Source organism: Gopherus evgoodei, chromosome 2, assembly GCF_007399415.2.
Source record: "Gopherus evgoodei ecotype Sinaloan lineage chromosome 2, rGopEvg1_v1.p, whole genome shotgun sequence".
NCBI lineage: Eukaryota > Metazoa > Chordata > Testudines > Testudinidae > Gopherus > Gopherus evgoodei.
The window spans coordinates 131,322,340-131,350,274 of record NC_044323.1 but is presented as its reverse complement, the minus strand read 5'-3'; the positions used below and the strand labels follow the sequence as shown (position 1 = coordinate 131,350,274).

At 44.8% G+C, this 27,935-nt stretch overlaps 1 protein-coding gene across 1 annotated transcript; it reads left to right on the top strand.

Moving 5' to 3' along the window:
* Positions 1-132: 132 nt before the first annotated feature.
* LOC115646158 (carboxymethylenebutenolidase homolog) lies at positions 133-26,637 on the top strand. Its single transcript, XM_030551701.1, is given in 7 exon segments — positions 133-267; positions 10,571-10,793; positions 11,693-11,800; positions 16,693-16,716; positions 16,718-16,833; positions 18,412-18,503; positions 26,330-26,637. Coding segments are annotated over 6 exon segments (735 nt in total). The 5' UTR covers positions 133-267; positions 10,571-10,578; the 3' UTR covers positions 26,510-26,637.
* The last annotated feature ends 1,298 nt before the right edge of the window (positions 26,638-27,935 follow it).

The window sequence follows — 27,935 nt, the reverse complement described above, 5'->3', positions numbered from 1 at the left end:
GAGAGACAAATGAATAGGAATCCAGACAGCTCCGCCTTGCTCCATGAAGGTGTGTCTCCTCCCTCTTTGTGTCTGGGTTACTAGAGTGCTGGGTTCTCAGCCTCCTCCTCCAAATTTCACAGGAGAGCTGCAGTGTGCTAGCAGCGGCAGCAACAACAACGTATTGGCAGCAGAGCTGTTTTTTCTCCTGTTTTATTTGGAGACATTGAGCAGGTTTCTAGCTTAAGAGGAGAACAGTGTGATCTACTCTTTGGGATCGAACGGCAGGTAATGCACAGAAAATCCTTCCACTAAGAATGTGTTGAGAGCAGAGAAATGCAGCAGCTGCTCCAACTGCAGGACAGGTCTAATGAGGATGGGGGGGCACATTTGAAACCACTGTGAGGTTGGAAATGTCTCCTTGAAAATGACCAAAATACTGGACAAAAATCACCACTGTAAAATAAGATTTGTACTTCTCTTGCTGTGAGCAGTGAGGGTTGGACAGGTGATCTGGAGTAATGGAGACAGCCCTTCAAGGGGTGTTTGACTCATTCTGGGGAAAGGGCTGAGTTTCATTTTGAATTATGCTCTGTAGGCTGGGATGTAAATTTATGTCTATATACTCCCCTAACCCACAGCAGATTTCCCATTGATGTCAATGGCTGGGTTTGCACATAGATCAAGGGTAGAATGTGGCTTTATTGAATAGTGAAATGTCTAGGTTTTTTTAAATAATAATTTAATAGTTCTTCGGCACTATTACATTAATTTAGTTGAAATATATGGGCTCAATGAATCAAAGAGGTTAACATGACTTTGTCACTGTCCAACATTAAATAGTGTTAAAAAAGATCTGGGATTTGGTATACAGAGATCTCAGCCTGCTTAATACCATGGCAAGGATGCCATTAAAAACTCTTTTTGTCTTTTATTAAAGATACAGAAAAGGAGGAAAAACAGTTCAAGTATTTGAAATGTAAAGTATTCAATAAGACTTTCATTTTACCAATATCCCTGTTTCCCTTACCTTTCGCTAGAGAGAGTCTTTAGTAGGAAAAAAGCCTTTGTTTGACAGTCTCCTAGGTAGTAATAGCTGTCATTTTTGGGGAAAAGAGAAGTTAGTTGTTGTTGCTGTTGCTAAAGTCCAATCCCATTTCTTAGGTTATGTCTATGCTATAAGGTAGTGGTATGATTCCCCTGCTCAGGTACACATATTTGCGGTAGCTTGGTGAGAACTAATGTCAGTATAAACAGAAGAGTAGCTGCAGTAGTATGGGTAACAGCAGTGGAGGAGCCATACCATTTTCAGGGGGGGTTGTACTCAACATGGCTCAGCCATGCCTCTATTGTTCCTACCTGGGCTGCCATGACCACATAGCTACTTATACTTGCAGTAGCTGGGTGAGAGCTGGGACAAGTATGTATACATTAGCAGGGGAATCGCACCTCTATCTCACAGAGTAGACATAGCCTCAGCCAACTAGTGCCATGCCATGGTAGCCAGTTCTCCCCCCCCCCCCCGTGACCCCAATCATTTTTTTTCAGAATCCCCAAAAGGGAGTGATGGGTGGAATAGCCCATCCCTTCATTACTGTGTCCACCAGTTAGGCCTAATTTCTGACAAACCAATTTTGGTTCACTGATTTTTGGTCCCACATTTCACTTGTTTACCAGGCATGATCTTAACACAGTCCTTGAATTATAGATTCATCGATTACAAGGCCAGAAGGGCCCATTGTGATCATCCAGTCTGACCTCCCATACAACACTGGCCATAGAACTCCCCCAAAATAATTCTTAGAGCATAGCTTTTAGAACAACAGCCAACTTTGATTGAAAAATTGTCAGTGATGGAGAATCTACCAAGACCCTTAGTAAATAGTTCCAATGGGCAATTACTCTCACCATTAAAAATTTACACCTTTATTAGCATCTGAATTAGTCTAGCTTCAACTTTCAGCCATTGGATTGTGTTATACCTTTGTCTGCTAGACTTAAAGCCTATCCGGGTGCCAGAACATAGGGGCCAGGGGGCCATAGCCCTCCCACTCTTTGAAAACAGACAGGCCTGTCCTGTTCACTTTTCCCCTGGCGGGCCCTGCCCCCATCCCCTTCTCTTCCCCCTGAGGCCTCACCCCCTGGCCAGCCAGCAGCTAGTGGAGCTCACCTGGCCAGGGAACTCGGGTATTTGTGGGAGCCGCATGGACCCTCCACCTGCCGTTATGTGGGAGGGGTGGAGAGCATCCCCCGGCCTGTGTCCCTGTCCCCTGGGCTCCCTGCCTGGCCCAGGGTAGGTGGAGGTGTAGGGTTTGCAACTCATGCTGGCTCCCCACAGATGCCCATGTGGCTCTGCCTTACCTGCTCGGCCAGGGAGGGAGGGGGCTTGGAGCTACAGCCCGGCCATGGTATGAGCCATGTGGGCAACTCAGGGGGAGCCGTGGCTCCTCCACCTGCCCTGAGTGGGGACTCTGGGGGACAGGGACATAGAATCATAGACTTTAAGGTCAGAAGGGACCATTATGATTGTCTAGTCCAGGGGTCAGCAACCTTTCAGCAGTGGTGTGCCGAGTCTTCACTTATTCACTTTAACTTAAGGTTTCACATGCCGATCATACATTTTAACATCTTTTTTTTTTAGAAGGTCTCTCTCTATAAGCCTATATTATGTAACTAAACTGTTGTATGTAAAGTAAACAAGGTTTTCAAAATGTTTAAGAAACTTCATTTAAAATTAAACTAAAATTCTGATCTTACGCTGCCGGCCCACTCAGCCTGCTGACGGCCTGGTGTTCCATTCACCTAGTTTGGCGGTGGGCTGAACGAGGCCTGCAGGACCCCAGCTGGCAAGGGGCCAGCAGCCGGGACCCCAGACCGGCAGCGGGCTGAGTGGGGCCGGCGGCCAGGACCTTAGACCAGCAGTTGGCTGAGTGGCTCAGCTTGCTGCTGGTCTGGGGTTCTGTCTGCGGCTTCTGCCAGCCGGGTTCCCGGCTGTAGGCCCCGCTCAGTCTGCTGCCAGTCTGGGGTCCTGGCCTTGCCCACATACAGTGGGTACCTACCTTCTCCCTGGTTCAAGCCCATCCTCTTCCTCTCTCTGCACTGAGCTGAGGGTGGGAGTGCACTGAGCATAGGATTGGGGGTGAAGGAGCAGGTTGGGGGTTGGGGTGCAGGGTCTGGCCATGAGCTAGAATGAAGGAGGGGGCTCAGGGTTGGGGCAGGAGGTTTGGGTGTGGAGCGCTTACCTGGGACAGTTCCCACTTGGTGCGAGGGGTGCAGGTGGGAATGTGGTGAGGGGTGCAGGAGCTCCTGTTTGGTGCTAAGGGTGGGGGTGGGGATGTGGGGGGTTCAAGAGTCAGGGCACAGCGTGTGGGGGGGCTGGATATATGTGAGGGTGCAGGAGTCAGAATGGGCTAGAGCTGTGTGAGGGGGTGCAGAAGTCAGGGCTGGGGTTGTGGGGGGTGCAAGGGTAAGGGCAGAGGGCTGTGTGTGGGAGTGGGGTTCAGGAGTCAGGGCATAGAGCTGGGTGTGTGTGAGGGGGTGCAGGGGTCAGGGCAGAGGACTGGGGTGCTCAGCTCATGGGGGGTCATGGCAGGGGGCTGGAGGGGATATGCCCCGTCCCCACCCCTTTCCCCAAGGCCCCGTCCCCACCTCTTCTCTGCCTCCTCCCTGGAGCAGCGAGCATGCTGCAGCTCAGCTTCTCCTCCTCCCCATCGCAAGGGCGATCAACTGATTGGTGCAGGGAAGGAGAGGAGGAGGGGCAGGAAAGCAGCACTCTGGGGAAAGAAGCGGGGGAGGGGGGAGCTTGGCTGCTGGCAGGACCAAGCTTCTGCCTCCATCCCGCCACCATTCTGGGTTTCGGACGCTGGCTCCTGCCAGCCAGGGTCTCAGCCTGCTGCCAGCCTGGGATTCCTTCACCTAGGCCAGCAGCGGGTGCTGAGTGGGACCAGCACTGGGCCCCCAGCTGGAAAGAAGCCAGCAGCAGGAACCCCAGAGCAGCGGCGTGCTGAGCGGCTCAGCCTGCCCCTGCTCTGGGGTTTCGGCCACTGGCTCCTGCCAGCCGGGGTCTCAGCCCACTGCCGGCTTGAGGTTCCTTCACCCAGGCCAGCAGTGGGCACTGAGTGGGACTGGCGGTGGGACCCCAGTTGGCAGGAGCCGGCGGCCGAAACCCCAGACTGGCGACAGGCTGAGCGGCTCAGCCTGCCACCACGTGCCATGAAAAATCGTCTCACGTGCCATCTTTGGCACATGTGCCGTAGGTTGCTGACCCTTGGTTTAAAGGCTAGTTACTTTCCAGAAGGCTCTTAAAACACAACACTACAGTGATTGAGTTGCAGTTCTCACAGGAGAATATTTTAAACCAAATACCAAGAAAATTTCACATTTTAAAGTTGAGGAAAAACTTGAGTGTTCTGAGGTATATCAGGGCCACTGCAGGCAGGAAAGGAAAATAAACAGGCACGGGAGCTCTGGGCAGCTCTGCCTCTTGAAAAAAGCGTTGAAGGATCTGATCTTCCAGTCCTTAATCAGGTAGAACTCCTTTTGCCGTCAGTGCCTCCACTCAGAGATATTAATATGCGCTCAATAACTATACACTTCATACTTAAATATCAGAGTTATCTTATCCAGGGCTACACATTTTATACACATTGGCTCAGGGACTATATTTTCTGGCATATTCTGAACAGTGCTGAGCACACAGATGGTACCCAGTGAATAACACAAATTATGACAATAATCATCGACTTTATGGACTCTGTGGATGAGTTTTCTGTTCTTTTCTCTGGAATTGGCCTGAATACATCTGAAACCCTAAGAATGTGAGGCATAAACATATATGATACTCATGCAAGACTTTCTCATTCATTCCTTTTCTCAGACTCGGAACAAAAAATGACAAAACAAAATGGTTTTCAATTAAAATGTTAAATTTCATAAAAGCCATTGCTTTACAACCCAGAACCTGCAACCTCTTGGGAATTAAGTGATCTCCTCTCATCTGACTCTCATTCTTGCTCTTTCTTCATCTTTCCTGACCTCTGTGCTGCTTTTCATGCTATCAACCATGACATTCTTCTCAATTGCCTGGGACCCACTGCTGGAGTCTCAGAGAACTGGCCTTCTTGGTTTTGCTCCCATCTATCAGAGTCCTCTTTTTTTTTTTTTGCAGCATGCAGCAGATAGGCTGGTCCAGTGAATAGGGAGCTAGCCCTCAGAGACCTGTATCCCTCCCCCCGCTGCTCCCTGGAACTTCCTGTATGACCTTGATCAGTCCCTTAGGGACAGAGTTTCAAAGCATTTTAGGTACCCAAAGATGCAGCTAGGCATCAAGTGGGGTTTACAAAGCACCAAACCTTTGAAGTGCATTTGAAAATCCCAGTAGGTGCCTAAATACCTTTGAAAATCTGGCCTTTAGTCTGTGTGTGCCTCAGTGCCCTGTCTGTATAATGGGGGTAACAGCACTGCTCTAAGTTACAGAGGGGCTGTGAAGAGAAATAGGTTAGACATTGTGAAGCACTCAAATACTATGGTGATGGGGTTATATAAGTACCACAGACAGAATGGGAACTTATTTATGCCACTTTTAGCCCATCCCTGGGTTTTGGCCCCTTCTTTTCACCCATCCCCCTCACATTTCCCTCTTTTCTGAATGTAAACTTGGCTCAGAGGCCTTGGCTGTATTTCTTCTGAGTCCCGTGCATTCTCTCTTCAACTCACACACACACCTGCCCCACAGAGGAATTCCTGTTTTACAGGCTTATCTAAGGACTTTCATTTCGTAAGATCCTTAATTTAATATTCAGCCCTGTTTTATCTTAATCATGCTACCTCTGTTTGTAAACAAAATACTGACTCCCTGATCTAGAAGCACAAGCTGGGAGCAGCACCTCTCCTCTGCAGATGTCATATTCCATACTCAGACTGCTCTGTAGTTAAGAGCTTTGCCTGAGGCTAGGATGTAGAGCTCCTCTACAAAACCTTCGGGGGGAGTTGGGGGTGAGGTAGACACCCCCTGCCCCTTGTCTTCCCTAAATGGCGCCCCTGAGTTGAATGCTGCCCTGAAGAACTGGTGGGGGCATCTTTTGTCTTAATCTCTCTGAGCTTCCATTCCCCAGCTGTAAATTGGGGCTAATAATACACCTCACCTCACAGACGTGTTGAGAAAATAAATGTTTATGAAGCGTTCAGTTACTATAGTGATAAACAACACAAATAAGCCCATGAGGAAATTAATAATTCTGTATTCAGAGCAGGGTTTGTTTTGAATAGTGTTCAGTAAATAAGTTCTGGGGTCATGCATTGAACAGTGAGGAGAAAACACAATGAATAGCTGTTCAGTAAGCACCATTCATCCCGTGCACTGAATGAGGCAGGGGTCCTGTGGAAAAAATGGGATGTGATCATGTAACTAAAGAATGTCTTCTTTCCCAGCTAGTGCTACTCTCCCACTCTGGTCTTCCCATTCAAATTCCAGTCTTCCCCACTCATTGGGATTCCCTTCCAGTCTCCTGCACTGCACTGCACAGCCCAGCCTCCCACATTGGGCTCCTCTTTGGATCCTCAGTCTTCCTCCCCTTCTTACCACCATACTCAGTCTCTACCCCCACCGCAAGGATCCTTATCTGTTTCCCCTCCCCCAACAACCCCCACATTCAATCTCTAGGTTCATCTCCCCACAATTCCTTGTCCCAATCTACTCTCTCACTGCCACTGCTGTCCCCCTGTCCCGTCCCCCCGGGTCTGTTTTTTCTCTGCCTGAGTCAGGTTGTCTCCTTCTCCACACAGCCTGGGCACCAGGAGGGGAAGTCTTGAAAACACAGGGAAGACAGACTCCCTGCTCTCAGTTCCAGAGCCATAGTAGCCCCTAGCACCAGAAGCAATTGTCGTGAAAATCCTGCTCAGCCCCTAGGGTCCTGGGACTAAGCATTCTCCATGCTGATGGAATCTTCAGAGAATTTAGCTGCCAAACTCTGACAAGTGTCTACTGAGCACATGTGAACTAAGAGTTTTCAGAGGCTTAGATACTCACTAAATGTGGGCTGTTTTTTTATGAGAATGGCAAAAAGCACGTCAATGACACAATGGCCACCCCCTGACAGATTTCAAACCCCTGCTCCAAAGCATGAGGATGCTAAACTTTCTCAGTAAAACAGTTGTAAGAAGTTTTTTAACATGGGCAAAAAAACATATTTTCCCCAATCTGTTTTTCAGAAATGGCTGGACCCTTTTTGCTGAAATTTTCCAAAAAAAATTGAGCCCGAGGCAGACATTTATCATGGAAAAATTCAGCCCAAATGGTTTAAGTCTGGCCAAGACCTTCAAATCATGGTCTGATAATGGACCAACCTTAAGTCACATCTTTATTCTGGAATTACCGTTTCTCTGATGTTGATCTCAAATTTACCTCCTCCACAGCTAGAGAGAAACTTTTTGGGTTTGTGATATAAGCCTACAAAGGCGGATGTCTGCTATACATATACTGACTATAGTTAAGGGTAAGCTTTTATCATGGTTGTTTTTAGTAAAAGTCATGGACAGTTCGCGGGCAACGAACAAAAATTCATGGAAGCCTGTGGCCTGTCCCTGACTACTACTAAAAATAACCGGGAGGAGGAGGGGCATTGACTGCTGCGGCCCTGCCACCGCCACAGGGGCTTGAAGTCAAATAAGTCACAGAGGTTCATTAAAGTCACGACATCCATGACCTTCGTGACAGGGCCACCCGAGGGGGTGGGGGCAAGTGAGGCAATTTGCCCCAGGCCCTGGGCCCTGCAGGGGCCCCCATGAGATATAGTATTCTATAGTATTGCAAATTTTTTTTTATGGAAGGGGCTCCCGAAATTGCTTTGCCCCAGGCCCCCTGAATCCTCTGGGCAGCCCTGCTTCATGACTAAGGGTACATCTACACTACAGGATTATTCCAATTTTACATAAACCGGTTTTGTAAAACAGATTGTATAAAGTCGAGTGCATGCAGCCACACAAAGCACAATAATTTGGCGGTGTGCTTCCATGTACCGAGGCTAGCATCGATTTCTGGAGCGTTGCACTGTGCGTAGCTTTCCCGTAGCTATCCCATAGTTCCCACAGTCTCCTCCGCCCATTGGAATTCTGGGTTGAGATCCCAATGCATGATGGTGCAAAAACAGTGTCGTGGGTGATTCTGGGTAAATGTCGTCACTCATTCCTTCCTCCATGAAAGCAACAGCAGACAATCATTTTGCGCCCTTTTTCCCTGGATTGCCCTGACAGACGCCATAGCATGGCAACCATGGAGCCCGTTTTGCCTTTTTTCACTGTCACCGTATGTGTACTGGAAGCTGCTGACAGAGGCGGTATTGCAGTGCTACACAGCAGCATTCATTTGCCTTTGCAAGGTAGCAGAGATGGTTACAGTCTGCCATGCTATTGTAAATTGGTGATGAGATGACGGTTATCAGTCTTTCTGTACTGTCTGCTGCTATCATGGGTGCTCCTGGCTGGCGTTCACTGAGGTCGGCCGAGGGCGCAAAGACAAAAATGGTAATGACTTCCCAGGTCATTCCCTCCTTTATGTTTTATCTAAAAATAGAGTTAGTCCTGCCTAGAATATGGGGCAAGCCCACTAGAGAACCAGTGTATCAGAGAACCAGAGAGCACAGCCGCTCTGTGACAGATCCCACAGAAATGATGAGCTGCATGCCATTCTAGGGGGTGCCCCTGCAACAACCCCACCCGTTGCTTCCCTCCTCCCCCAACCCTCCTGGGCTACCGTGGCAGTGTCCCTCCATTTGTGTGATGAAGTAATAAAGAATGCAGGAATAAGAAACACTGACTTTTTAGTGAGATAAAATGATGGGGAGGCAGCCTCCAGCTGATATTATAGTCCAGGCAGGACATTAAACGGTGCAGGGAAGAGAAGCCCAGCATCCCGCTGCTGTGATAGTCCAGGCAGTACAGAATCTTTTCTTTAGACATGAAAGGGGGGCGGGGGCTGATGGAGCTCAGCCGCCAGTTGCTATGATGAAGACGGTTACCAGCCGTTCTGTACCATCTGCCGGGAATGACCGAGAGTCATTCCTATTTTTACACAGGCGCCCCCGGCTGACCTCACTGAGGCCAGCCAGGAGCACTCACAGGATGATAAGGATGGCTATCAGTCATTTTGCACTGTACCATCTGCCACTGGGGAGGGGAGGGGAGAGGATGCTGCTGTTCAGTGGCGCTGTACCAGCAGCATGCAGTAGACACACGGAGACATTGAAAAAAGTCAAGAAATGATTTTTTTCCCTTTTCTTTCCCGGGGGGGGGCAGGCGGGGTAAATGGACGAGATATACCCTGGAACCACCCTGGACAATGTCTTTGACCCTACAGGCATTGGGAGCTCACCCAAGAATACAAATGCTTTTCGGAGACTGCGGGGACTGTGGGATAGCTGGAGTCCTCAGTACCCCTCCCTCCCTCCATAAGTGTCCATTTGATTCTTTGGCTTTCTGTTACACTTGTCACACAGCACTATGCTGTGGCCTCTGTCTATCATGGCCTGGAGATTTTTTCAAATGTTTTGTCATTTCGTCTTCTGTAACGGAGCTCTGATAGAAAAGATTTGTCTTCCCATACAGCGATCAGATCCAGTTTCTCCTGTACGGTCCATGCTGGAGCTCTTTTTGGATTTGGGACTGCATCGCCACTCGTGCTGATCAGAGCTCCACACTGGGCAATGAAATGAAATGAAATTCAGCAGTTTGCGGGGCTTTTCCTGTCTACCTGGCCAGTGCATCTGAGTTCAGATTGCTGTCCAGAGCAGTCACAATGGTGCACTATGGGATACCGCCCGGAGGCCAATACCGTCGCTTTGCGGCCACACTAACCCTAATCCAACATGGCAATACCGATTTCAGCGCTACTCCTCTCATCGAGGAGGAGTACAGAAACCAGTTTAAAGAGCCCTTTATATTGATATAAAGGGCCTCGTTGTGTGGACGGGTGCAGGGTTAAATCGGTTTAACGCTGCTAAATTCGGTTTAAGCACGTAGTGTAGACCAGACATAAATCGTATCCTTAACTATCGGATATATACTTCCTGATTTGCAGTTTACTATCCATGAACTTGACCAAGTGTAGGAATAACACAAGATAACCAGTCCAAATCGACATGCCTCATTACTGACAACTTCCAGCATTTTCTTCATGTGAGGTTCTTTGATTCACCATCAAATTGTGTTATAATGGGTCTGTTTCTCCTTTCACATAATGGAAATCAGGAGTAACTGCTTTCAAGTTAATGGCATTGCATAAGGGTAAAAAGGAGTGAGATCAGAAATATGCCCCAAATATTTAAGTTGTGTATGTCAATCTTTAACTTTGATTTTTTTTTATCTTCCTTTCTTTATTTTCAGGTTACTAACATGAGTGGTTGAGACCTATTCAAAAAATTTCTCATTTTGGAACATTACCATTCAATTTTAATTTTCCCTTTTAGATATGACATATTAAAGTTATTAATTAATGTTATAATGTCACTCAATGTAATATTTTCTGCAAATCCAACTTGTATTTAATTTGTTTTATGCTAATAGTTTAATATCTTTTTTCATTTCTACTTTACTTTAGTTTTTCAAATGACTTCAGATGCTCAACCTTTCCTATATGATATTGGAAAAAGAACTGATTATGTGGGCCTTGGACATGAAGAGCAAGTGGAGCATATCAAGGCATATGTTTGCAAACCATCTTCTGTTACGGACAAAGCTGTGATTGTGATTCATGACATATATGGATGGCAATTCCCAGACATTAGATACATAACTGATCTAGTGGCAGCTGAGGGATACGTGTAAGCATTATTGTTTTACTGATTTCTTCTCAGAGACACACTCAGGTTCACCAGATTCAAATTTCCAAATTGTGTTTTCCATACACGAGGAGAAATCATGTCATTTCAGTCTGAATTACTTATCGAAGAATAAAGGACACATAAAAGTGGTACCTCCCTGACAGATCCCAGTGTAGAATAGGTTTTCTAAGTTCAGGCTGCAACAATTCTCAGAACATAATGGCAGCACAAGCAGAGTTCTGAGAAATGTCAAGTTGCAGTGCACTAACAAAAGGTTGCTGTATTTGAGTGTCCAGCAGTGTGGGTGATTTAAAAAACTGAAACTCTTTTAAACTGAAATTTAATTAGAAATACTAACAAAACGTGTATATTCATGTTAGGTTGTGCAACTGCTCTTTAAAACAAAACTTCTTTGAGCCTAGCCATGACAATATTTCTTCTAGCTTTCACTAGCAAAGATGTAACATGAGAGAGAGTGAGTGTGCATAGCGATGAAGATTTCTTTTAAATGCACTAGCCTTTGGATTTGATTTTTAAAGATAAGGTGATATAGCATCAGTTAATTTTTCTACAGAAACACTATCTATATTTTTAGAGAGACAAGGTGGGTGAGGTAATACTTGTTACTGGACCAACTTCTGTTGATGAAAGAGACAAGTTTTCAAGCTTCCACAAAGCTCTTCTTCAGGTCTGGGAAAGATACTCAGTCTTACTAAATCTTGCTAAGTAATTTTCTGACTACTGGGATAGCATGATGATTAGGAGTTGATACTGACACTAACCATGTGGGTGACCATTATGGGGCAAAATAAGGATGAATGAATATTTCGGTGTCCATAGATTTTCCCTGCTGCTGTTGCCTGGACCTAAAAGTTGACTCAATTTTATTTTTCATACAGAGCCATCTGCCCAGACTTTTTTCTGGGAAAAAAACCTTGGACATCCGCTGATCACTGGGCTGAGTTTCGTGACTGGTTGAAAGATCGCGATCCCACAAAAGTAGATAAGTAAGATGTATATTTATGCGGGAAATTTCAAAGCTTCATGGGCACCTAAACATAAAGATATGGACTTAATGTAGCAATGAAAGAGAATTTGGGTATGGCTACACTTGACATTTCAAAGCGCTGCCGCAGCAGCACTTTGAAGTGTGAGTGTGGTCGGAGCGCCAGTGCTGGGAGAGAGCTCTCCCAGCACTGCACATAAACCACATCCCTTACGAGTGTAGCTTGCAGCGCTGCGGCACTGATTACACTGAGGCTTTACAGCGTCGTATCTTGCAGCGCTCAGGGGGGTGTTTTTTCACACCCCTGAGCGCGAAACTTGCAGCGCTGTAAAGCGCCAGTGTAGCCAAGCCCTTTATGTGCCTTTAGGCAGCTGCATGGGCTTGCTCTGATGTAGCTAGATCAAAGCTAGTTTGAGTAATAACAGCAGTGAAGCTGCTGCAATATGGGTGGCTGCAATGGCTGGCCCTGCCTGCCCAGGACTCTGGGTAGATATTCAAATAGCCCCCGTTCATGTTGGCTTCACTGCTATTGTTGTTCAAGCTTGCTTTAATCTACCTATCTATGGTGTTGCAATCACTCCTCTGGATTACAGAGTAGACAAAGCCTTGGAGGGAGGAAGCATAACAGGAGTTAAAGGTTGAAAAGTTAGGCCATCTTTGGGAACACTAAGAGAGGAGAGCTGCTGCACCATGTTCTTCCTTGGGGCAGGTCACTGCTTCAAGGCTGCCTGGGGGGAACTGCAAAAGATGCCTTCTGAAAGGGAAAGAGGATTACTTCAAAACTGTGTGATCACGCAGTGCTTTTTTTTTTCAAAAGTGTAAGGATATGGATGAAGGATTACAGAAAGGGAGGGAAAACTAGGAGTGAAAGGAATTGCATGGATTTCATTTACATGTAAAAGGGCCATGAAAGGTGCTTATTTTTTAACTTACTATTTATCTGACCAATGCCCTGGTGGTCTCCTGCTGGCTGGGCACCCAGATGTGTGCGAGTGTCTCTTGAAAGTAGGATGTGAGTCTGGACTCTCCCACTTTGTGGAGATGGCAGCATAATTACTATAGCCACCCAGGACCAGGGCACACCAAACCTCTAAGGTACTAGTAGCATGCTGGGTGTACCGGGACTGGGGCAAACACTGAAGGGGCTTCAGCTGCTAGACCCTGTAGGTGTTAAACCTGGTGCATCCCAATAATCACTCCAATGTTTGGCTAAAGCAAAGAGATATTTGGCAAGAAAGAGAACGGTTGCAGATACCCTAGGTACAGTGGCTTAAACAGTTTGAGCTGAAAGTGAAAAAAAGCAGTTCCTGTCTAGGCCTCTGGGGGCAGTCCAGTCTTCAGGCCTATTGCCAGGGATGCTGTCTCCAATCCAGTCTCCCTCAGAGCAAATAGGGACTTGCAGATTTCCAGGCCAGATCTGTTAGAGTTGTGTCTCACTGGGACCCCTCTGCAGTGGCTCCCTCCCCAGTCTCTGCTGCTCCTTTACAAGTCTTGCACAGACCTGCTCCCAGTGGCAATGTATGGCAGTTGTACCCTGTGCCTCAGCTTTTGCTGCAGTCTACTCTGCACACAGTTCCTGGGGCTTGCCCCCTGCATCCAGAGTCCCTGCTGCTCTTGGCACCATGCCACCACTGCTTCCTCAAAAGAGCCAAGTCTCTTCCTGAGTCAGGGTCTTTCCATACAATTTCTACCCCTTCCTCCTGCCGGACCTGGGGAAGAGCACGTGCCATGGGAGGGGAGTTGATGGGAATGGCTGTTTCCTGCTCATCAGATTCAGGATAGTGGGATGGGGGAAAAGGTTGTAGTTCTGTAGTGGGCAATGTCTCAGGAGGAAGAGATGCTGAGCCTTGCCTGGCTGTGCTTCCAGATCGTTTGTGCTGCAGAGTTGGGGCCAAATGGAGAGATAAAATTCTGTGTTGGGATAGATGCTGTGGGGCTGGAATTGGAGTTGCTTGGTGGTGCACTGGAGTAATTTCCTCCTTATGCTCAGTAGTGAAGTGAAGGCTATCAGCTTGGTGTCAAGGCTCAGCTCATGTATCACTCCTCTATTGGCTCCTGTCTCTTCCTTTGCAATGGACATGTCCTCTTCAAGGGTAGCTGGAGTTGCTTCTGGAGAGGTCCTGGGTCACACCAGGGGACTCTTGTAGGAGGATTGCTCTGGTCTAAAGGGGGGGGGGGAATCTTTATTACTGAGAAACATACAGACGTCAGACACCTGCTTGAATGACACTGTTGGCAGCAGGGGCGGCTCCAGGCCCCAGCACGCCAAGCACGTGCTTGGGGCGGCATGCCACGGGGGGCGCTCTGCCGGTCGCCGGAAGGGCAGCAGATGGCTCCGGTGGACCTCCCGCAGGCACGTGGGACCTGTGGGCTGCGGGACCAGCGGACCCTCCGAAGGCACGCCTGCAGGAGGTCCACCGGAGCTGCTTGCCGCCCTTCCGGCGACCAGGAGAGCACCCCCTGCGGCATACCGCCGTGGTTGGCGCGGTGAAATGTCTAGAGCTGCCCCTGGTTGGCAGGGTAAAGTGTCTGCTGTGCTCTGTTAACCTTATAAGGGTTGTGACTTGAGCTTCACAGTGGGATAGACTGTTGTGTTCACACCTGGGAATGCTCTGTCTTTCACTTGTGGAGCTGCAAATCTTGCCACTTGGTGAGAGGCATTTTTGATAAACGCCCCACTCTTGGCTGGAGTGAGTTTCAGGAGTAGCAGTAGGAAAAGCGAATGAGAAGGTAATCCCCACCTGCTGGATGGATTGTAGCATCGTTGTCTCTTCCTGAGAGAGAGTTTGACCTCTTCTTCTCCCCAACCATAGCGCCTTTCTCTGGCTTTGGCACATATAGATGCTGTCTTCTTAATCTCGCTGCAGAGTACTAGCCACTTCCCAATGTCCTCCAGACTACTTCTGTGGTGTCTAACAGCTTTCACCCCCCCTGGGATAGGTCAGTGGTTTGAGCATTGGCCTGCTAAACTCAGGGTTGTGAGTTCAATCCTTGAGGGATGCCTCTTAGGGTTCTGGGGCAAAAATCAGTATTTGGTCCTGCTAGTGAAGGCAGCAGGCTGGACTAGATGACCCTTCAAGGTCCCTTCCAGTTCTAGGAGAGAGGTATATCTCCAATTATTATTATTTTTTTATTTTATATCACCTGTATCCATAGGTACTGAGGCTGGCTTTGATCTTTCTCCAAACTACAGGTGGAAAGGAGGCAAAGTTTTCCATGAATTACTTCTTCAAGTAAAATGCTCCCATTCTCTGTCCGCCATTGTCTGCCCATCTCACGTGACACTTTCCTTCTCCAGTTGCTGATAATAGGATTTATTCTCCTGCACAGCTCCTAAGCAAAATATGCAGGATTACCCTAGAACATATTAAAGAGGATGTTTCTTGTGGCAGGGGAATATCGATGCCTGCAGAGGAAATGATCAGCTGAATGCTGATTCAGTGTGTCCATGAGAGGGCTCTCTAACATACGTCACATGTATCTGATGCTTCCTTGATATATCTTCCAAAACATTCACTTTACACAGTGTGTACCTACACTAGTGAGTTAGTATCTTGTCATTGCATGCCAGTACTTGATTTCTGAGAGGGAGCTTTCAGGTCCTTTCTGCAGCTCTTCTCTAAGTACTTTGAGGCAGACATCTAAGTACTTCTGACTAAATGTATCACTTTTAAACAGAAGATGAAATGCAGGTACAGTTATCTGTAGTCCATACTGACATTTGCAACAAACCAGCTCCTGAATTCAGGAAGGCACTGTTAGTTCTTCAGTGTCCATCAGGAGAGTCTGAAACTTCAAGAAATAGACAATAAAGCCAGAGTGACACCCATCTGCTCTGATGACATTGACTGATGGGCCACTAAGCACTTCCATAACCTCTTATGTGTAGCTCAGTGCAGTTGGCCTATCCCCTATTGCTGCCAGTACAGCTTCTGATTACGCAGATCCCAGTATCTGTGCGTATAACAATATTACTGAATTTTCAGAACAGATAGTTGCTGAACATTTACTTTTTAGAATTCTTTCCCAACACAATGTGCAGATATGTAAGCACTTACCTATCAGTTTAGGCACCGAGTTTTGAAAATCTAGCTTAGTATATGCAATTACATTTAAAACTTAAAAACTGAAAAATTAGACTCTTCTGAAAAATAGTAAAATGTTTTTCAAACTCTTGAGACTTCTGCAATTAAAAAAAAAAAGAATTGAACATGGTATACATTAAAAACACTTTCCAAATTTGTTACATTAGCCTTCATATGCAGTACATGTGCCTTTTTGTGTATAGTTATTATTTAATTTTGGAAAAATGTTAGCTGGATAATTGTTTAACACTCTGTCAAGGTGGTCTTGGCTGGAGTTATTTTATGCTACATCACAAAGTATGAGGTGGGTCATAATATAGTCATGTCATTTGTTTACCCAAATAAGTTTTTCATTTTTACAGAATCAAGCTAAGCTCTTCTGCTCCCGCAATCCATCATATACAATTCTATTACTGCACATTTGCACATTGCTTGCATGCTTGTTCTTATTAGTTCCCTTCTGGAGTAAGTAATTCTTAGTCAGTTCTCCTGGAAATGGCACGATAGCTCCCAATTCAGATAATTATTTCAGTCCATGATTAATATACTCTACTTAAGTTCTACTGAACAAATGTTTATTTAAGCACATGCTTAATTGCTGTCCAATATAGGGATACTCTTCTGAATTAAGGCCATACTTGCAAACCCACATTTAAGAATAGCAGTACCTAATCTGGGGTTGGAATAATTTAAATGACAGAAGGAGAAGATGGGGACAATTTTATGTACTTTTGTGTTTTTCTTTTAGATTTTTCAGGTAGCGATTCTACTATAGATTTCTTAGTTCACTTTTGTTTATGTGTCTTAGGGAAGCTGATGTTGTCTTGAGTATCTAAAGGAGCATGCAGTGCAAAGAAGATCGGTGTCATTGGGTTTTCCTGGGGTGGAATGGCTGTACATCACTTGATGCTGAAAAATCCTGAATTAAAGACTGGGGTGTCCCTCTACGGTAGTGAAGATTGCATGTAAACTTGAGCAGGCTCACTTGATTATGTGGAGTACATATTTTAGATGTTGCTCTATATAGATTTCTAAAGTATTCAATTTACAGGTCAGCTGCAGATTTAAATATAACTATTTATTTCAGCAATATGTGCTGTATGCTCCCACTAACAAAAGGGACAGCCAGTATTTTAGACATTCACAGAAGAGAAAATGTCATTTTTCATCAAATGTCCTCACCAGCTCCATAACTGCTTGGAAAATTGCAATCTTTTTTCCCTGAAATCTTTGGGGAAAAACGTGTGCTAATCTGTGAAATATACTAAGGCCTTGTCTACACTAACACTGTAAATTGTTGTAAATTACACTAAGTTATGTAACTTACGTTGATGTAACTTATATTGACTGAAAATGGTGTCTACACTATGCTATGTTGATGGGAGAGCGCTCTCTCATCGACTTATCGCATCTTCACCAGACTCACTAAATTGATATCGCTGCATCAATCACAGTGGCACCGATTAAGCCCATAGTGAAGACTAACCCTAAGAAACAAGTATTTCCTGATTTCAACTTGACTGGCTCTATGCTCCAGCAGGGTTCTCTGCAATTTGGCATAATGCATACTGGGATATCCCAGAGCACAAGTAAATAACTTGGGATATAAATGGTCTGAAAGAAGGAGAAAAGGTAAGTTGTCCGTTGTTCATGTGCTGAATGCTCAGCTGAGCCTAGTTAGTAGGAACATTTCAGGAAGTTAGACTGGACACTTGGCACAGACGATGGCAGAGAGGACTTCTGCTGCCTGTTCTAAGGGGAAGAGTACATCTGCCAACTTTTAAGGAGTTGCACAATGCGGGAGCCATGTTGGTTCCCTGGTACAGCAGCAACCACGAGTGCTTTCCTTCACCTTGGCTTGGCAAGAAAGGTACAGCGTTTGCTTTTGGATATGGGCCTAGCCACATTTATCCATGCCTTAGCCACTTCCAGTTTAGATTGCTGTAAAGTGCTGAATGTCAGTCTCGTGACCACTCAAATTCCATTGACTGCAGAATGCAACTTCTCTTATTTGCTTTGTGGTGCTTCTTACATATTGATGCTCCATAGACTGAACTACCCCCAATTGGAAGCCATTGCCAAGAGTTGCTGATTTTTAAAGCTCTATCCATCTTGGATCCTGTCTATTCTACATATCATCTTTCTCCTTATGATCCATCCCAAATTTTGGGATGAGTAGGGGGCTGTTTACTCTAAAGTTTGCTGCCCTCACTGGTCCCAATAACCCACCTTTGTTGACATTAAGGCTATCTTGCCAGGCCCATGTACCTGAATATGCAATCCTTTCACTTGCTGGGTTGGCTTGAGGAAAGCTGAGCCTTTTGAGGTTATCCAAGGGTTTTTTACACTATATTTTACCCTGTGTGATTTTAAAGCTGATCTACGGGTGCACGTAGCATTTGTGACAGACATTTTTATAATGAAAAATAAATATTGCTGAAGCAAATAGAAGTTTTGTATTTAAATTTGCAGCTCACCTTGAAAGATGTGTCACATGATTTAAATACTCTCTCAAAATGTGTTATAGGAATAATCAGGGACTCTGATGACAGATATAATTTGCTGAACCCGACGTTTTTTATTTTTGGGGAAAAAGATCACACCATTTCATATGACCAAGTAAGTGTTTGTCTCAAAACAGATTTCTCTTTTCCTGACATGCTTTTATCTTATAAGGCACAATTCTGGTTACTGGATATCTGTGTTGGCCTGCCAGGAAGCCCATGGGGAGGTAGGAGAGCAGAGAAGTAGGATTTTTCTGCCTATATTTTAACTTCTCCTTGAGCTTACACAGAAGCCACTGTATAGCTTCTCTTTCAGGGAGACTGAACAGAAACATGGTGGGGCCAAAGGTCAGCCTCTTTGTATCACAGCAAGCAAGGGATGAACATGTCCAGTGGGTACAAACCATACACTTTAACCACTTGGATATTTGTGCTGCCTCTTAGAGGGCACAGGGTTAAGCCACTGAATTTAGACTCTGGAGACAGAGGTTCAGTTCTCAACTCTGCCCCAGAACTCTCTGAGTGACTGTGAGCAGGTCACTTAGTCAGCCAGGGTATACTGGGAAAATGCGCTAGGTTAGAAAAGTGGTAATGAATATATTTTATTTAACATGCCTGTAAACCTTGGGCCCTGGCTAGATGAGGAAATAGTGTTTTTTTTAAAAAGGAATGATGTAAGATTAGCTATAATTAACAATATCTAGCTCTTATATAGCGCTTGTCATCAGCAGATCTCAAAGGAGGTCAGTATCTTTATCTCCACATCATAGATGAGGAAACTGAGGTACAAGGAAGGAAGTGGCTTGCTCAAGGACAGGGGCAGAGCTAGGAATAGAACCTAGCTCTCCTAAGGCCCACTCCAGTATGCTATCTAGTACATGAGTACATTTCCTAATATAATGTATTTTCCCAGTGGAGACATGGGTGACCATGCCTTGGTTCCCTCCTTAAAATGAGGGTAATACCTCCCTGCCTAACAAAGGTGCTGTGAGGATAAATTCACTAATGCTTGGTAGGCACTAAAATACTATCATGACAAGGGCCACATAAGTATATAAATAGGAGTCAAGAGCCTGGTCTGCACATAAATTCCCTGCCTGTGCAGTGACAGTGATGGCACATCATCACAACACCATAGTTTATGCTGTAGGAATAATCCATAAGTGGGAGAAGACTGGCAGCAGGACATTCTGAAGCCCCAATTCAGGAGTCCATCCCTATTTAGGAAAGCATTTAAACACATGCTTCAGTGCTTTTCCGGATCAGGGCTTCAGAAAGGATTCCCTGACTCTGAAACTTGCTTCTCACCTTGATTTGCAAGAGCCTGGATTTGGGTATTGATCCTGACACTCTGCAAGTCTTAGCTGTTTCCCCAGGTTTTTCCTGGGGAGTGGGAGTACTGTACTGGGGATGAGTTGGAGAGAATGAGATGGAGACCTTTTGGGAACAAAGTATAGGAGACCTATTCTTCTCAGATGTACTTGACATCTTTTCATAAGAGTGATCTTTAATCCATGTAATGTGCCTACAGCATGGAATAGATACATCAGGAAAATCTAAATTCCATACAAAAACTGCATTAAGAGAATCTTGAGGTGTAAAATGAAACACTTACACAACAGGAAATGCCAAAATTAAGGTTGGATGAACAACTTTGTGCCCTTATCCGTATGCATTAGGACACAGGATGAAATCCATTCTAGTGTTGGTATTGAACTCAGTGGGGCCAGGATTTCACCCACATTGTTTAATTACATGATCATTACATTATTTTTGTTTAGTAGAACTCTTGCCTTTTCGCTAGGTAGTATGGATAGTACTCAGTGAAGGAAGAAGCTGATCTATATTTATTTTTTATTTGTATTATTTAAATGTGTGGATCCATGCCTCAGATATGGCTGTCCCTGCACTGACTGAACAAAACCTTCATTCACTACATACTGTCCAATTTCTAAGGCGAAGGACACAGTACTCTTCCCTAGCTTCATTCACTACACAATGCTATCTCACCCACCCTGCAAACTGAATAAGGCTTGGACTCTTTGGCCTGGTCTACACTCAGGGGGAGCATTGATCTAAGTTACACAACTTTTGACGTACTTAGATCGACTTACAATGGTGTCTTCAACGCGGTGAGTCGACTGATGCTGCTCTCCCGTCAACTCCACCAGTGCCTCTTGCCAAGCTGGAGTACAGGAGTCGATGGGAGAGCGCTCGGGGATCGATTTATCGCATCTAGACTAGATGCGATAAATCAATCCCAGCTGGATTGATTGCTGCCCACCCATCTGGCCGGTAGTGAAGACATACCCTTAGTATGTGATTACATAAAGACTGCATTGTAGTACATACACACAAGAGGGAAGTTGCACAGGACACATTACCTTTAATTTTTCTTCTAAGTGCTTTTATTTTTCAAGTTTTATTTAAAATTTACTTTTTTAATAGAAATTCCTAGATTCTTAAATAAAGAAACAAAAAATCCCCTAAAAGCTTCCATCATCTGCAATGTGCTGCACAGCCATGGAACTTTCTGTCCTGCACTGTATGTGCTCTGGTGAGGCACCAAACCTAGGCTTCATTCCATACACTTCCCTATTTACATCTGAAAAAAATACATAAAAAGAATGTTCTGACTGCAAAGTAAAGGAAATTTTACAGTTGCTCATGCAACCTTAATTCAGACCCCTTGTGCACAGGAATTACATTCTTTAATTACACAAACACATTATTTTGAGACCCTCCTTTCTCTTCCTTCCAACTAACAGACCTTCCAAACTCTGCAACAAAGGAGACAACTGCCTCCTTTGCTACCCAACCCTGATTCAGCCCCAGAGCACGGTTCATTCTGTTTACTGAATGAGGCAGGGGTTCTGTGGGAAAAATAGTATGTGATAATGTAGTTGGAAACTGTATCATAATGCATATGCACAAAGAGGCTGAATTAAGATAGCAAAGGGGACCTTAATTTTCTAATTTCTGAGTGGTTGACTTTGCAACCTTAACGTTCTTTTAACATAGGATTGGTTTTTTTTTAATGTAATATATATAGTACAAAAGGAAGCAGGACTTCTTTACAATGCTTACATACTCACCTTCATAGATAATACTGCACAGGCATCTGCACAGGTCTACACATTAAAAATGAAATTTCCCTTCACATGTGGCCCATGCATGTGCAACTGTAGGTACATTGTATCAGAGGGGTAGCCGTGTTAGTCTGGATCTGTAAAAGCAGCAAAGAATCCTGTGGCACCTTATAGACTAACAGACGTTTTGGAGCATGAGCTTTCGTGGGTGCATGTAGTGGAAATTTCCAGGGGCAGGTATATATATGCAGGCAATCTAGAGATAATGAGGTAGTTCAATCAGGGAGGATGAGGCCCTGTTCTAGCAGTTGAGGTGTGAAAACCCAGGAAGGAGAAACTGGTTTTGTAATTGGCAAGCCATTCACAGTCTTTGTTTAATCCTGAGCTGATGGTGTCAAATTTGCAGATGAACTGAAGCTCAGCAGTTTCTCTTTGAAGTCTGGTCCTGAAGTTTTTTTGCTGCAGGATGGCCACCTTAAGGTGTGCTATAGTGTGGCCAGGGAGGTTGAAGTGTTCTGCTACAGGTTTTTGTATATTGCCATTCCTAATATCTGATTTGTGTCTGTTTATCCTTTTCCATAGCGACTGTCCAGTTTGGCCGATGTACATAGCAGAGGGGCATTGCTGGCATATATTACATTGGTGGATGTGCAGATGAATGAACCGGTGATGGTGTGGCTGATCTGGTTAGGTCCTGTGATGGTGTCACTGGTGTAGATACGTGGGCAGAGTTGGCATCGAGGTTTGTTGCATGGATTGGTTCCTGAGCTAGAGTTACTGTGGTGCGGTGTGCAGCTACTGGTGAGAATGTTTCAGGTTGGCAGGTTGCCTGTGGGTGAGGACTGGCCTGCCACCCAAGGCCTATGAAAGTGTGGGATCATTGTCCAGGATGGGTTGTAGATCCCTGATGGTGCGTTGGAGAGGTTTTAGCTGGGGACTGTATGTGATGGCCAGTGGAGACCTGTTGGTTTCTTTCTTGGGTTTGTCTTGCAGTAGGAGGCTTCTGGGTACACGTCTGGCTCTGTATCTGTTTCCTTATTTCCTCGTGCGGGTATTGTAGTTTTGAGAATGCTTGGTAGAGATTTTGTAGGTGTTGGTCTCTGTCTGAGGGGTTAGAGCAGATGCGGTTGTACCTCAGTGCTTGGCTGTAGACAGTGGATCGTGTGATGTGCCCAGGATGGAAGCTGGAGGCATGAAGGTAGGCATAGCGGTCAGTAGGTTTTCGGTATAGGGTGGTGGTAATGTGACCATCACTTATTTGCACCATGGTGTCTAGGAAGTGGACCTCCCGTGTAGATTGGTCCAGGCTGAGGTTGATGGTAGGGTGGAAGCTGTTGAAATCGTAGTGGAATTTTTCCAGAGACTCCTTCCCATGGGTCCAGATGATGAAGATGTCATCAATGTAGGGTAGGTAGATAAGGGGCGTGAGTGGACGAGAGCTGAGGAAGCGTTATTCCAGGTCGGCCATAAAAATATTGGCATATTGTGGGGCCATGCGGGTGCCCATAGCGGTGCCACTGATCTGGAGATATATATTGTCATCAAATTTGAAATAGTTGTATGTGAGGATAAAGGCACAGAGCTCAGCAGCCAGTTGTGCTGTGGCATCATCAGGGATACTGTTCCTGACAGCTTGTATTCCATCTGTGTGGGGGATGTTAGTGTAGAGAGCCTCTACATCCATGGTGGCTAGAATGGTGTTTTCTGGAAGGTCACCAATGCATTGTAGTTTCCTCAGGAAATCAGTGGTGTCATGGAGATACCTGGGAGTGCTGGTGGCATAGGGTCTAAGTAGAGAGTCCACATATCCAGACAGTCCTTCAGTGAGAGTGCCAATGCCCGAGATGATGGGGCGTCCAGGATTTCTGGGTTTGTGGATCTTGGGTAGTAGATAGAATAACCCTGGTCAGGGCTCTAAGGGCATGTTGATTTGTTCCGGTGTTAGTGTAGGGAGTGTCCTGAGTAGATGTTACAGTTTCTTAGTATATTCCTCAGTGAGATCTGAGGGAAGTGGCCTGTAGAATTTGGTGTTGGAGAGTTGTCTAGCAGCCTCCTTTTGGTAGTCAGACCTGTTCATGATGACAACAGCACCTCCTTTATCAGCCTCTTTGATGATGTCTGGGTGCTTTCTGAGGCTGTGGATGGCATTGCGTTCTGCACGACTTAGGTTATGAGGCAAGCGATGTTGTTGTTCCACAATTTCTGCCTGTGCATGTCAGCGGAAGCATTCAATGTAGAGGTCCAGACTGTCATTTCGACCCTCAGGAGGAGTTCATGTGGAGTTCTTCTTCTTGTGCTGTTGGTGGGAGGGTACCTGTGTATCAGTGCGCTGTTCAGTGTTGTCCCGAAAGTATTCTTTGAGTCGGAGATGGCGAAAGTAGGCTTCCAGATAGCCGCAGAACTGTATCATGTTGGTGGGGATGGCAGGGCAGAAAGAGAGTCCCCAAGATAGGACAGACTTTTCTTCTGGGCTGAGTGTGTAGTTGGATGGATTGATGATATTGCTGGGTGGGTTGGGGGTACCACGGCTGTGGCCCCATTAGGCAGGTAGGAGTTTAGACAGCTTACAGTCTTTTTTCCTTTGTAGAGAGGTGAAGTGAGTAATGTAGATCTCCTGTCTTATTTTAGTGAAGTCCGTTTGTATGGAAGTTTGGTTATTAATGAGAGTCTCCAGGTTGGAGAGCTCTTTTTTGATGTTTTCCTGTTTGCTGTATAGGATGCTGATCAGGTGGTTCCTCAGTTTCTTTGATAGAGTATGGCATAATCTCTCACTGTGGTCTGTGTAGTATGTAGACAGCAGTGGATTTTTTACCTTTAGTTCATTTGGTATGATGTCCATCCGTTTGCATTTGGAAAGGAAGATGATATCTGTCTGTATTTGTGCAAGCTTCTTCATGGGGTTGATGGATTTCCACTCCATACGGCTAAATGTAGTGCCTTGCATGGTGTCAAGTATCAGAGGGGTAGCCGTGTTAGTCTGGATCTGTAAAAGCAGCAAAGAAACCTGTGGCACCTTATAGACTAACAGACATTTTGGAGCATGAGCTTTCGTGGGTGAATACCCACTTTTTCAGATGCATGTAGTGGAAATTTCCAGGGACAGGTATATATATGCAGGCAAGCTAGAGATAATGAGGTAGTTCAATCAAGGAGGATGAGGCCCTGTTCTAGCAGTTGAGGTGTGAAAACCAAGGAAGGAGAAACTGGTTTTGTAATTGGCAAGCCATTCACAGTCTTTGTTTAATCCTGAACTGATGGTGCCACACTATAGCAGACCTTAAGGTGGCCATCCTGCAGCAAAAAAACTTCAGGACCAGACTTCAAAGAGAAACTGCTGAGCTTCAGTTCATCTGCAAATTTGACACCATCAGCTCAGGATTAAACAAAGACTGTGAATGGCTTGCCAATTACAAAACCAGTTTCTCCTTCCTTGGTTTTCACACCTCAACTGCTAGAACAGGGCCTCATCCTCCCTGATTGAACTACCTCATTATCTCTAGCTTGCCTGCATATATATACCTGCCCCTGGAAATTTCCACTACATGCATCTGACGAAGTGGGTATTCACCCACAACAGCTCATGCTCCAAAACGTCTGTTAGTCTATAAGGTGCCACAGGATTCTTTGCTGCTTTTGTAGGTACATTCACAGTTCCAGCTCGAGGAGACATACCCACGTTAGCTCTGATCAAGCTAGTGCACTAAAAATAGAATGTAGCTGTGATTGCGGGAGCAGTAGGAGGGTCTTAGACAGGATTGTACTCAAGGCAGCTAGCCCCTCCCTTTTGACAGGGGTTCATCAAGCTGCACCATTTCTGGTCTACTCAGTGACATTCCCAGCAAGCCAGATTGCCTAAATAGGACAGAGTCTGCGCTTTGGTTTCTCTTTGAATGCTAAGAACAATGTAATTGCCAGCAATTATGAGTTACCACATCTTTTTCTAATCAAGCACATTTATTCTTATGGTGAAAGCATTATAGAGCAAACATAGTAAAAACAATAAAAGAATCTACATACTGCTAAAAAGCTCACCAGAGATCACCTCAACTCCAGCCTCTGGATCTGGTAGGTATCAGTCCTTCAAAACTCACAACTGGGTTTTCCCCATGGTTACAAGTTCATAACTGTCTCAGATTCAGAGCCAGAACAACCATGAATAGTTCAGTCTTTCCTTTACACAACGTGGGCTTGTGATACTAGCCTCACATAACATGTGATCTACAAAGGCCTGCTCCTTAGGGTGTAACTTCAAAGGCTAGATTTTTGCATAACCGGTGGTGCAGAATTTGCATTCACCTTGCCTGAGCTATTTCCCAGGAAATCCACTTCACATGTATTGTCCCAAAAGCTCATTCTTATCTGACACATTGTTCAGTAGAGTCCTTTGCTCAATCAGGCCTTATATCAGATCTCCCCCTACAGAGATTACATACAATCCTGGCCCACAATAATACCTAAACTTAGTATCCTTGGGGTTCATTGTACCAAATACAAAGATGTAATTCACTAAGGTTTTTTAAGGATATGGGAGGAAATTGCCATGTCTCTCAGATTTCAGAGGGGTAGCTGTGTCAGTTTGTTTCAGCAAAAACAATGAGGAGTCTTGTGGCACCTTAAAGACTAACACATTTATTTCATATCTCTCAGTCATATTTCAAATATAAGTTTTCTTCTTTATTAGTAAAGAGCCTGTATAAAGAGCTTGGGTAATAAAATCTGGCCTGAGAGTTAGATAAGTAAAGAAGATACTGATCACATCTTCCAGAAAGCCAAACAATGGACAAACTGAGAGTTGACCAGTTAAACAAAAATTAAAATTAACACAATAATGGAAGGATGCTCTGTGTTGCAGATCATCTTACTGGAGAAGAAACTGAAACAGTACTGTCAAGTTGAATATAGAATTAAAGTTTATCCTGGACAAATTCATGGCTTTGCAGAGTTAAAGCCAGATGATATGAAACCTCGAGATAAACCTTACATTGAAGAAGCAAGAAAGGATATGATGAACTGGCTGAAAACATATGTTTAACAGAAATATAAAGTCTGGTCTGTAAAACAAAATAAAGTAATATATTTGGGGGATTTAAAAGTAGTACTTGATTGAATTATATTTTACAGAAAATATAAAGGTCCTATTCCTATAACTTTGAAAAAGAAAATCTGCACTGTCTGTAGAGAATTTACAGTAATTAAAAATAGTAACTTTTTCATTTGTAGTTCTTAATGTTTATAATCTGATTTCATCCTGAATCATTGTTGAATGAAGAAATCATTAAGCATTAAAAACTTGTTCAAATTCAGCATATCTTAATATAGTTATAATCTGCTGGAAAAAGTACTCCATATTGTATGGGGCAAATTCTTTTAATGATCATATTTTAATTACAATTAATACGGATGGAAATTGGTCATGCATTGAGTGTGGACTCCTTTGACCTATACTATCATGACAAAAATGACCATACATCCTAATTTCACCAGCACAGTCACGTTTTTTCTATATGATGTCCCAGGAAGTTTCTTTTGGACACCAGCAATACCCACTTTTTCTTTTAATAATTCAAAACATTTTTTACTAACAACTAAAAAAACATACAAGACATATTGCTGTACTTAGTAGAATTTGCTGTTTGTGTAACAGAAAGGAGCAGTCTAACCGAGTATGGTGAACAGAGAGCGACTGATGAGAAGAGACAAATCAAATTACTGCAGACACGGTCAAAAGGTGTTGTTCTGCAAACATGAATGACACCAGTTGAATGTTCATTATAAATTCATTCAGAACACTAAGGCACTGGAAAAAATTCTTCCACTCTAAGAAATATGCTCATGTCATGGTTGAGTCAGAAGCTAGCATTAGTGCACAATTTTTTTTTTTAGTAATTCTGTAAAAGTATTTTGCATCCTTAAAAATGACACCTCAAAAGTGCCTCAGTATTTGATTGTGACAATAAGGTCTCCTTAATCATTTAGATATATCAGATGTCATGTTAGCTTCACTGTTTGTTTCATGCACTGTCAAACTCTTGCTGCCAAAGGAAAGCCTGAAAACTTATTAAAATTCTCCTTTAAGCTGTTAAAATACTGAATTGCCTTAAAGACTTAAAGAACCACCTTAAAGAGTGCCAATACTTCTTTGCTTTTTGTATCACTTTACGATGACATAGGAATCTTTCATCAGCAGCCAGTACTGGGTTTACAATGCTGCCAGGCATTGCAGAAAGGGCCCACACAGGTGCCCAGACTGTGGCCCTACCCCCATTCCACCTCTTCCCCTGAGGCCCTGCCCCAACTGCCTCCTTCCTCTGAGGCCCCACCCTCACTCCACCTTTCCCAAGCCCTGCTCTGCATCTTCCCCCAAAGGCCTGCCCACCGCTTGCTCCTCTCCACCGCCTCTCAATCCTGTCGCACTTAAGGCAGGAAAAAAGTGCCCTTCCATGGCCACCCCATTCCAG